General features: G+C 23.2%; 1 protein-coding gene across 8 annotated transcripts in view; it reads left to right on the forward strand.

Moving 5' to 3' along the window:
- The window catches only part of LOC107068855 (growth factor receptor-bound protein 14), a 364,319-nt gene that overhangs the window by 40,040 nt on the left and 310,839 nt on the right, over positions 1-13,440 (forward strand). For 7 of the 8 annotated variants that reach the window (XM_089175882.1, XM_089175883.1, XM_089175886.1 and 4 more), the window contains one exon: positions 11,844-12,316. In XM_089175882.1, the coding sequence (XP_089032008.1) occupies positions 11,844-12,316 (473 nt within the window). The remainder of the gene's footprint in view (positions 1-11,843; positions 12,317-13,440) is intronic. The other variant, XM_089175887.1, reaches the window with a different exon arrangement.

A 13,440-nucleotide genomic window follows, 5' to 3' on the forward strand; every position in this document is an offset into this window, starting at 1 on the left:
TGTTAGATTAAATAAAATAATACAGAATAATCAAAATTGATTCTGTTATGTGATACCACCTTGTATATTTTCTTACTTATTTTGCTTACAAAAATATATATGTATGTATGTATTTCTATACAAGTTCGTTCGTAGAAGTTTTTGTGCTTGTAAATGTTATCCTACTTTCAAAGCATGCCAGAAATATCGTTGTACTACTGTAATCGATGATCCAAGTTGAGCAAAGTGAGAGAGAGAAAGAGAGAGAGAGAGAGAGAGAAAAATAAGAGAGAAAGAAAATAAATGAAATCAAGATGAAAATAAAATAAATCGTTTTGTTTTAACTTTGATATATATATGTGTACAGGATGAAATACATGCATGTTAACTCGAGTGTGTTAATTTAAACATGGATAGGATAAATTCCGATAACTGCTTTCTAATTGCTAATTAATTCGACGACATCTAATCAATTTATCACTGAGGTTAAGATTAAAGGATTAGTTGATCGTTTGTTTGAATATATATATATATAAATGTGCACTTACAAATTGATCGAGTTCTCTTCGAATTAAATTCTCATACAGGTACTTATGTTGTTAATTACGGATATCGGTAATTATTGATTTTAAATGATAATCATTCGGGTAAATTCATCAACATTATATACTGAATGACTCACGTTAGTTCAAATAATTTGAATAATTTTTCTTTTTTAAATAATTTGTCTTTCAATTGAATAAAACGTTTTATAAAGTATATCGATATTTTATCAAATTTAAATTTGAGTTTATTTATTTTACGTTTAGTTAATTTTTTTTTCTTTCAAAAATTAAATAACACGTTTTGTGAATTATAAATACTTTATCAAATTTAACTTTTAATTTATTTATTTTGAAATATTTATATTAAATCAATAGGAAATACAATTAAAATAATAAATATTGAATAATATTGAAAAATTTAAATGAAACGAATATATAAATATTATATTACGCAATAATTAATATAAAATAAAATACAATATTAATATTGATAAGATAAATGTAATCAAAAATATAAAATGGTGATAATGATTAAAGGGATTTTTCATGTATATGTATCTGGTTTCTAAAGACTTGTTAAATCTTGCAAATATTGAAGATATTTGAGTTATAAGAAAAATTGAATTTTTTATTTAAAGTACAAAGAATCGTATCTCAATTCTAGTTCAATATTACTAGGTGAATTTTTCAATCGGATTAGTATCAATAAATCACGAATTATACTTATCTTGAACTTTTTTCCGTACCTCTTTTCGTTCAACGTCAGATCCAAACGAATCTGGAAAATGTTAAATGTAACTGCATAGTGGTTGGTAGGAAAAGAAAAAAGAAAATAAAAAGAGAAAAAAAAAAGAGAAACATGATCGATTTCTCGTATAACAACTTCGATGTCTTTCTGTTTAACTTTTCCACTTGAAAATAATTTCAAAGTTCAAATATGTTTCTTTATACTCGAGAATGCAGAAAATTTATGTTATCGTACGATATACGATGGAATTTCAATTAGGATTTAAATTATGACCAATATGGTTTTCGAATTAAGTGCGTCGATTAAAACAATAGGTTTTGTTCATGACCTTTGGTGGCATTGATTTAGTGAAATTTCATTGATATTAATTTAATTATTAGTAATTATTAATTAGAATTTAGTTATACGATTAGTGGTATCAAATGTCATATACATTTGTGGTAATTATTATACGTGATAATTAGAATTATAAATCAGATATTTAAATATGTTATATAGTACAAGATTAGATTATAGTATTATATATATATATATATATAGTACAAGAAGTTATTATTAAATATTTAATATTAATATTAATTAATAAAAAATAAAACAATTTATTTGATTGAATTCTAATGCAATATTTTCCCCATACACACCACATATTTTCCATACACATTTTGTTAATATGTATTATAAACAATAACAATTGTTATAATCGGATTGTCAAAGCTTATATTTCAATATCGTATTTTTTTTTTTATACAAAAAATTAATTCACTCTCTCACCACTTTTTTTTCCTTTCCACCACTTTCATCTCTTTTGGCATAAATGCTTTTGAAAGTTGGCAAACGCGGGTAATGAATTTCTGCGAATGTTGAACAAGAGACCAAAAAATGAGGGGGGGGGGGGAAAGAAATGAAAATAAAAAAAAAAAGAAAGAAGAACGGTTACATTCATCGATAATCCATTGCCAACGATTTCGATATGCAGACTTTTGCAATGCAGTTCTACATCATCGTTAAGTTGGATTAGTCAAATTAAATCTCATCTCGTATGCGTTGACTACGAATAAAACGAAAATACGTTGAAACATGAAAATAAAATGAAAATTGATATCTAATGGTGGTAATTGAAAAAGAGATATTTTTAAATGAGTACGTATAAATTTGACATTAATTCATAATCAATTTTGCAGTAATGCATCGTTTGATGTACGCCATATCCATTAGAGATTTCTAAAATATTTAAATAGAATTATGAATAATTTCTATGTAGGGACGCGTACGTTCTTCTACGTTTAATTAATAACAAGTAATGTTAAGTTCGTCATATTAATTATTAAATATTACGAAGAAGTTTTTTTTTTATAAAATAATATTTTAATATTTTTCATTCTTTTTTTTGGGGGGGGGGGTTATTTATGTCCACTTGAAATACTAGAAATACATTCGTAATTAAAACAATATATATTTATATATATATTATTAATTATATTATTATATAATTAAATACATTTATATATATTTTATTATTATTATATTAATATAATATATAAAATATTGTTCTATACTTTTATTTATATTTTATGTAATAAAATATTACGAATGTTCGATAAAAAGAACCAAAAAAAAAAATATATCAAACGTGGTTTTCGATAAAATAACTCATTGATTATTAAATTAAATATAAACAAACAAAAAATATATATATATATATATAAGATAAAAATTATTTTATTCGAATTTAAAAAGATGAATTTATATCAAAATCGAAATTAAAAATACATTCTCATATAAAATGCAACTCATGCAGTTTGCAAGTATTGTACAATAAACAGGTGATGCATCATACGTTGCATTTTTTATATATAAAAATGGTAAAAGTTTTTATTAATATCTTTTTTCTTTCTTTTTTTAATTTTTTTTTTTTTATTTGATATCGTGAAAAATCCACATCACAAGGATAAAAGTATCGACTGTCGTTTATATTTGAAACAAGTCCTTGTTTGTTCTCGTAAAGAGAGTAATCGAGTCCAGTTCTTTCTTGAAGTCTCTTCTATTTGGAAAAAGGAAAGTCCTTCTTTCATTTCCTTTATTCTTATCTTTCCCTTTTTCATCCCTCGAGTAATACAAATGTTTCTATGTGGTTGAAACAATATAATCTACTCATATACTTTCATTTATCTCTTCTTTCTCTTTCTCGAAATTACTAAAATGATCCATTAAAAAATTATATTTTAATACAAAAATATAAATAACAAACTTATAATTCATAAATAAATGTGAAATAAAAATAATTCTATACGAATAAATAAAAAAAAAATAAAAAAATACAGTAAAAAGAATAAAAAGAATTTTTCAAGGAAAATCTTTTACAAAATTCGTTTGAATTTTATCATATTTTTACTTTAATGTATTTATGTATGCATTTTTATGTATATATATATATATATAAGGTTTATGTACAGATTACAATAGTATATAACATATTGCGGATGAAAGAAAGGTTATACTGCTTCATTTAAAAATACAAATATAAAAAAAAAGTTGAAACGTTTGAAAAATAGAAAGAAAGGATATAAGGAAATGTATCTTTTGAAGTAAAAACAATGGAGTTCCCTTTTAGCTTTGAGCATATAACTTTATCTCTTTCTGACTAAATTCCTTTTTTTTTTTTATACTTTTTGCATTTCTCCATCCCTTCAGTCAGTGATTCTCATCTCTGTGATATATAATCTTAATTATTAATAATTTCTATGATTATAAATAATAATTTACTAGGGGGTGCCCTGCCACGCTTTGCTGTGGCTTACAATCAGTTCGATACACACGTCTCTTTAAGTTAACGAATTACCTTATACCGCCATCTGTTAGAATGATATAAACTATCCTATCTTTCAAGTTGGATGAAATTGCATACAGTGTGCTAAATTTTATTCAAATCGGTTCAGTAGTTTAGGAGTCCATTGCGCACAAACAACGTGACACGTATAATTTATATATAAGACTATACTATTATTTTATATTATTTTATATTATATATTTTATTATATAAGTATGTGTATATACGTGTGACAATATTTGATTTAGATGCATTTGTAGAAAGAAACCTTTCAAAATTGTTTTTCCACATATCTGAAATGTTATATGTCTAATAAGAAAATTAAAAAGAAAAAAAAACAAAAAACAAAAAACAAATGGTAAAATATCAAACAAGAAAATTGAGAGAGAGAGAGAGAGAGAGAGAGAGAGAGAGAAGGAAATATTAGTTGGTTATAAGAAAAAGCAGAAAGACAGTCGATTATTATCCTCAGTATACCATTTGTCATCGTGAATGACATACAACAGCAGTTATGTTTTATCCCCATGTCCCAGCATATGTACAGGATGTATACTAGAAACCATAATGGAGAAAACACATATACCTTACTGTATACTACTTTAGATATATATTTTTGTTTTGTTTTATTTCAAAATTTCCTTCGTAAACACAAGAATTCTTATCACTCAAATTGAGAATGGTCATTTTTCGAAAATCAAAGAAAATCCAATATTCGTAACAATTTAAAAACAATTGAATACAATTTCTTATAAAAATTATATAAATATAATCATTAATGTTATTAAATGAAAACATTTACTATAGTTTGAAAAAGTATTCTTCTTTAGCAGAAAAAAAAAATGTTTTGTAAGGAAATCTTTTTTTTTTTTGATGGATTTTCGAAATTTCATACGAACGATACGATTTCATTTGATTCTTTTTTCGGTTTCTTTTTTTTTTTTTTATAGTCGTCGGTTATTTGATATTTTAGTTCATCGTTATTTTACACTATTGTTATCCCCTTAGCAAGATTATTGTCGGTTTAATATAACGATTTTTTTATGAGAAAACTAGTACACCAACGTAATATCGATCGTGACCTTCTTATTCGCTATTTTGATTTCGTAAGTTTTATATTTTTACCAGTTAAACGTATCAATATAAGTCACACACACAAACACATATATATATAGAATTGCATTTAAACGATTCCAACAGGAAGATACTAGGAATATTTTAAGACCCAATAGAAAGGGATGCCAGTAATGGTTCATAAAGTTGCACCAGAAATTCTACGATCAAATTTTATAGCTCTCTTTGGAATAATTTTGGTTAACAGTTGAAATATGATGATCGATCTTAAACGTTTAATTAATAATATTGCAATTTACATCTGTTTGTAATTTTAGTCTCTCCATAACATTTTTTTTTTAATAATATTTTGAAAAAATTGAATCCATTCAATTTTAAATGACTCGAATCTAATTTTTTAAATAAAGACATGTTCTTTGTGACGAGAAATAATTTAGATTAGTATAAATGTAAATTAGCATAGTAAATTACCATATTGTAAAGGATACTACATATATATATTTTTTTTTTAATATAAAATAAATCAAATATTTGTTAATAATATTTGAAAACAAATCAACTTTGATTATCCATTTGATTCAAATAACTTTAACGATAAATGTGCATTTAATTTGACCAATGTTTGATTCAATTTAATCCAAATCGTTTGATTTAATTTATCCGTAACAAAGCAATTATTGTAAAAAAAAAAAAAAGAAGAAAAAAAAAGTGAAGAGAAGTGAAATAATTAGAAAATTTTCATCGGAAAGGAAAAGGATGGGTGGGTGGGTGAGGGTGGTTGGGTTGGTTGAGTCGTTTAAATGCAAAATTCGTTTTCTCTTTTAAATGAAATTTACGTGTAAGCTTATAATTATTCCGTGGTTATTGTTATAGGCAACAACAACAAAAAAAAGTTAACAAAAATAAAATTCTCAATTTCGTAATTATTCAAACGAAATTGATCAAATTTTCAATTAAATTTAGTAATAAACTTTACAAATACAATTATATATACGTATATATATATATATTTTCTGATGGTCGTTAATTTATCCAAACGAATGGGTTTATGAATATTTCACGAATATCGTTTTAAATTTCACTTCAAAAAGTAATTATTATTTTCGAGATTTTTATTAAAAACCCCATTGCAAATATATATATTTGTACATATGTGTGTGTGTGTATTTTTTTATTAAGGATTATTCATTTGATTTCCTAACAACGTTCGAACGAAATTTTTCACATTTTTATATTTAAAACAAAACCAAACAAAAAAAAAAATAAAATAAAATTGTTCTATCTTTGTTAAAAATTTTCAAACACACATGAAAAAAAGTACAAAGAATAAAGAAATAATTATAAATAATAATATTAAATCACGATTGATGCAAAATTGTTTGCAATTTTGTGAACAATAAGAAAGACAATGAAATACAGCAGAAAGGAAACAGAAAAAGAAAAATAAGAAGACAAGGTAGAAAAAGATGAAGAAGAAGAACAAGAAGAAGCAGAAAAAGGGGTAAAAAAAATAAAAAGAATAAAAGAAATGAAGAAAAAAATAAAAAGAAAAAATATAAGATCAGTGCGACTTGACTGGGTACAGGACGATCGATCGAGGTGAAAAACTCGGAGTCGTTATTTCTGTCTTTTTCCTTTACTCCTTCGTTTTTACCTTTCTCTCTTTAACCACCCACCTTCAACCACCCACATCTTAGAAGACGAGGGATGAAAGATATCAAAAACTTTAAAGCCAGAACGTTAGTTCGGTACAATGAACGTATCGAAGTCGAAGTATAAGATAACTATGAATTTCAAATGTATGTAAAAAATCAAAAAAAAAAGATTAACATTAAATAAATAAATCATAAATAAAAAAAAAATTAATAAATAATATGAAATAGTATGAAAAATGATGGAAATTCAATCAAGAATTTTCATTGATTTTATATTTAGTTTTACAGTTTTATGTTTAAAGTATTTTTAAATAATTTCTAATGTTACTGTACATCTATTTTCGTTTTTATTATTATTTTAATATTATTTATAATTAATAATATATATAATATATATATATTTTATATTAAAATTTAATTTAATTTATTAATAATCTAATTATTAAATAATAAATTATATTATACAATAATAAAATATATAATATATATATATAATAATATAAATTATAATATATTATTATAATATTTTAAATTGAATAAATTTTATATATTATATATTACATATATTTAGGTATATAATAAATCTATATATATATATATATATATATATATATATATATATATTATAAATTAAAAATTAAAAAATTAAATAATATATAAATAATTTAATATATTTATACAATATTTAAATTACATATTAAAAATTGACAAATTTATTATTAAAACTAAATGATAAACAAATTGCATAAATAATGTTTATAGAATTTTCTCTTGCTGTGCAATTTACACAAATTACTTTCAAAAAATGATTCTATTTCATTTCTACTTATTCTCATCAATAAATTTCTCTCTCTCTCTCTCTCTCTCTCTCTCTCACACACACTCTCTTTGTCATAGAAAAAAAAAAAAGAAATACATGTTGAACAAAGTAGAGCAAGAGAGAAGTTAGAAAACGTGGTGGTAATGTGAAAATTAAAGAGAGGTATAACTTGAGAGAGACGTGGTTGAACGAATTTCTGATCAAAAGGTGGTGGTGGGTGGTGGTATGTGTTGGATAGAGAAATGGGTGATGGTAGAGTGCTTATATACCGGGTGAAACGCAAAAGCTTTCTCAGAATAATTGAACATGGTTTGTACCGATCGATAGTTCCTTTTACGTGTGGGATGAGTTGTTGGTGTTAGAATGAGTGGAAAAGAATTGTTTCGATGTTATAACATTGTTTTATTTTTATTTGTTTAAATGATCATTACGACATATATTTCATTAAATACTACAAAGAAAAAAAAAAAATTCAATTTCTCTTCAAACATTAAGAAATTTGAAAAAGTTTTGATTTTTTGTGTTTTCATTTGTTAAGAAAATAATTTCTTTTGCAGATAAAAAATGTTTATTATTTTTTATTTTATATTTCATTATAAATAGGATAAAACGGATGTTGACATTTTGTTTCAAGTAGTATCAGAAATTTAGAATAATTTGGAAAAATTTGAAGGATATTTAGGAAAGTATCCAAAGTGTCGTGTCCCTGTCGTGTTGAAAGTTTGAAGAAGACAACGTGAATGGGGTATTCACACAATCAGTGTCGGTATAAAAGGGATGGATTTGTATCCTTCGTAAGGTTTTTCTCGTATCGATTGAGTTATACCTTCCTAAGGTTTTTTTTTTATCTTAAAAATTTTGCTATATTTAACTTTGATCATTTTATAAATTAGATTCTTCTGAACGAAAGTAGAAGAAAAAAGAAGGGAAAAAGGGTCTTTTAAAATAATACATATTTTAATAGGGTAAAGAAGGAAAAAGGTCTTTTATATGATTTACTGTGATATTATGGGGTTTCGTGGTTATATAAAAATAGCTATACAACATTGATTATATTTGACAGTCTTTGTATTACTTGCAGTCTATTGGACGAAGTTTAACCCTTTTTACTTTTTTTTTTTTTTCAATGAAAAACTAGTCTTTATATTTTCAATTTAATTACATTCTTTCGTTTGTCTTGGTATTAATAATTAAAATGTTTTTTTGTATTTTGTGTAAAGAATGAAAAAACAAATGGGGTTGTTTTAAGTTTTTGCAAATGGTGTTGTTTGAAATTTTATTAAGTAGACAAAGATTTAAGAATAGAATTGGAATATAATATTATAATAAAATATTTAATAATATTATTATAAAATAAATATAATAAGAGGAATAATAAAAATAAATTATATTATATTATTATATCATATGTGTATTATATATGTTATTTATTTATTTTATTTATTATATTATATTTTATTATATTATTATTCTTATTATATTATATTATATATTTATTTTATTTATTATATTATATTTTATTTTAATATTATTATATTATATTATAATATAATATAATAAATATATGTTATATTATAATAATATTTAATTTTGTAGTTTTATTATATTATTATATTATTAGTTAAATATATAATAAATTATATAATATATAATATTTATTATATATTATAAATTCTAATAATATATTTATTGTATTATAAATTATAATAAAATTTTATAATATTATAAAAGAATAATAACAAACATGAATTAATTTTCTTAATATTTGAAATTATCTTAGATATCAAAATTCATAAGATAATATAATATAATAAATGTTAATTTTATTAAAACTAATGAATAAAATATTCGAAGATACAATCCAACGTAAAAGAAAACTATTATTATTATTATTATTATTATTATTATTATTATTATTATTATTATTATTATTATTATTATTATTATTATAAATTTAATTATTAACTTAATTTCGTATGAAAGAGTTTGCTTCGTGTGTTTGAATGCAGTTTGTTCTAGCAACCATGAAAATACGTGGAATTTTAAATGAATGCGTTCACACTAAATACAAAGAAAGTTTCACAAAGAGGGTAAGGTTTTAGCAGATGTAACCTTTAAGGGCCTTAAGGCATTATTATAACTATCTTCAAGGCATTTATTTTCTGTTTGTTACGATTGCTGTACACGACCGTGCGTAAAAAGGTTGTACTTTTTTTTTTGTTTTTGTTTGAAAGAAAATTTTTTCCTCTTCAATGTATTTTTCTTTTTTTTTTTTATTCTTTTAATATAATAAGTCATTTTTATTCTTATAAAAAAAAAAAAATATATTAAAAATGAACTTGAATTAATTAGAATTTATTTTTGATCAATGGATTTGTACATCAACGGTTAAAATAATTTTTGAGAAACATTTTATATAAACAAATGATTTATTGATTTTTATCGAAACAGGTTGTTATTTTGCAAATAATTGATAAACAAAATTAATGAAATTTTTAATTCTTTGAATATATATATATATATATCAAATTATTTATTTAATATTGTTTCAATATAGTTTCATCAATGTTGCTTAATTATTGATAATATTATTGAAGAAAATGATTGTAATTTATAATATCATTTACTTTGAGACAATTTGACAATTGTATATTGGAAAATAATAAATGTAGTATTGTCAGATTAATTAATTATTGTTCAATCAGAGATGACATAAGAGTTTTAAGCCAAATCTCTATTATTATCTACAATATGACACACGTGTATTCAAAACGGGTTAATTTATTTCATTAAATTATACGTGTGTAATTTGAATACGTACTACCAATACCAATATACAAATTTAAACATTTCTTTTATAAAAAACAAATTATTCAACAATAGAAATGTATAAATAATTCTCGTCAATTTTACATTCATATTGAATAAAATTCTTGAAAGAACAAAAAAACAACAACAACAACAAAAAATGATGGCTTTTAAATCGTTCATTTATATAAATTAAATAAGAAAATAATTAAATAAAATAAAAATAAAATTTCACGCATTTGGAACAAAATTAACAAATAAAAATAAAAGAAAATTCATTCGTTCCATTGAACAAAATTCTTAAAAAAAACAACAAAAAATGATGGGTTTTAAATCTTTCATATATATATATATATATATATATAAAATTTCATTCTCTTGATGGAAAAGTTTTCAAGTTCATAAGTAATTGAAATTTATTGATGCATTAAACTTTTGTATTTTAGCGACTTTATACGATAGGACAATAAATATTTCAGATTTTAAGCGGACTTCAAAAATACTCGATTTGTTGATACGACCGAGCTCTTTTGTATCGTTCGAATAAATAAAACATGAAAAAGTATATATAAAAAAAAATAAAAGAGCAATGGTTTACAGTAAAATAAAGTAAAAAAAAAGATTGAAACAATTAATTGATATTATCAAACACACACACACACACACACACACAGACAGACAGACACAGACACATAGGTTGTTGGCATCGATGTAACAAGGATTTCATAGAACTCGTTATTGTTAATAAATTAGAATCATCCCCCTCCCCACTTCAGACAAAGGTAGATGACCGTTTTATAACTGTTTGCATTTTCGTAAATAGGAATTAATTGAATATCAATATATATTCGAGTATTGGCAATTGAATTTTAGGGTTTTTATCGTATGTTCGATCATTTTCAAAAAGGGGGTAGGAAACGGTAGGGAAGTTTCCATTTGTTAATTAATTGATAAGTGATCATTGATATCGTAGAATTTTTTATAATTATTATTTAATTTTTATTTTGATTAATTGTTTGAGCATTAATCAAAATCAAAAAGTTTAATTAATCGTTTTTTATATTTAATAGAAAATTATTTTATTACTTTTGTTATTTAACAAATTTAATATAATATATTATTTATTAATATTGTAAAACTAATTATAAAAACAAAGATAACAATATATAATCAGTAAACAATAAAAAATGGTATAACAAAAACTATATAATTTAAAAAAAAATTATTACAAAAAAAAATTATATATATTAAATATTAGAACCAATTTCAAAGTAGACTTATCGACAGTGTTAAAATGAATACACACGATTGTGTCGGTAACATGTAATGTCGGTAAATTATCGACAGTTGAAAACAAATTTCTTATCATTTTTTCACTTTCTGTTTTCAGATTCGTCGATATGATAGGAAGCTGTTCAACCAGTTCAGAGTCTTCGCTGTTAGATGGCGCCACTCGCGGTACTGTCCCTACTCTTATCAAGGGCAACGTTAAGGTCTTACCTGAATTTCATTTATCCGAATCTAAAGTCAAACCAAACACCAACGATGAGGTCAGGGTTTTCAAAACTTATGAAAAACCCATTACTTATGTTGTACGTCCTGTTGAAAGGTGCATACGAAGACACATTTATTATAATGACAGCATTAATTATTCGATTAATAATCGATTATCCGAATCTCAAATTCCCATCAACAGCGTGGAAGAGGATTCTAATCATCTCAATCCTGCCAATTTAATATACATGGGTTTTTCTAGATTGATACGGTCTTTCAGGGATTTATTATCAATCAATTCTAGAAACCATGAACACCATGGGACACGATGGTTCTCTGATATTCATGGAAGATGCTTTAACATTTCCAGTAAGTTTTTTAAATTATTCTCTTATTCGTTCGAGTACGATAGATGATCAATTTAATATTACAAAAAAAAGAAGAAAAAAAAAGAAGGAATCTGACTTACCTACTTTATAAAAAAAAAAAAGAATCGATTTTAAGATTTTGGGATTTTGGGATTTGGAAATGTTTCGAGATTTAATTTTTATAACAATGTTTTTTTTTTTTATATTATTCAATTTTTTATGACATTATTTAATAACCACAGATAATAAAACAACTTTTTTTTTCTTTTTTTTTTTTCATTTGTGATTTTTTTTTTCAACTTGCAGATTAAGTATTTGTAATTACGTAATGACACTTGTTAAATTTTTTTATCGTAATGAAAATATAAAATACGCGCGGATAGTTTTTTTTTTTTTTTTTTTAAATGTCATTGTTAACGTATTTTCTTATCGTTTAATCGTTACGATAAAGATGATAATCTTGCAAATTTAGATAACCAATTAGATACGTCGCAACTTAATATTTCAAATATGTATATATATATACATTTTGTTTTAGCATTTTTTTAATTTTATCTTTAAAATTACAATTTAAAATATTTTACATCATATCACGTGTCAATGTTGTTTTATCATTGGTTAGTAGTTCACGTGTGTGTTAATTTATTTTATTTTATTTTTTTTTATTTATTCGTACGAAAAATTTCGCGGTATTTCGTGTTAACATTTTTCACAATGGGAATAGTGACGCATTTATGGAATTTCTGATATAAAAACGGTAAGTTGTGTTAATAACAAATCTGTAAAAGTGTGTGCATCCTCGATACGGTTGAAGCTTTCACACTTGGATACAAAAGTAGATTAGAGATGTTTAGATTTATTTCTAAAAAGAAAAAAAAAAAAAAGAAATTATTTCTAAAATTGTCTTTCAATTATTCTTCTCATTCTACTTGTTTTATTAACAATTTTATATTATTTATATATATATATTTTTTTTTTATTATAGTATAATTTATGCATGTAAAATATATTTACATAATATGCATAGAAATAAGCACGCATCCTATGTATTTTGCATGTATTAATATTATTCACCATACATTATTAAATATTAAAATTGGTATATAAATAATTGAGTTTGTTGAA

Source organism: Polistes dominula, unplaced genomic scaffold (assembly GCF_049000335.1).
Source record: "Polistes dominula isolate Pdom_NZ unplaced genomic scaffold, Pdom_raw_medaka contig_19, whole genome shotgun sequence".
NCBI lineage: Eukaryota > Metazoa > Arthropoda > Insecta > Hymenoptera > Vespidae > Polistes > Polistes dominula.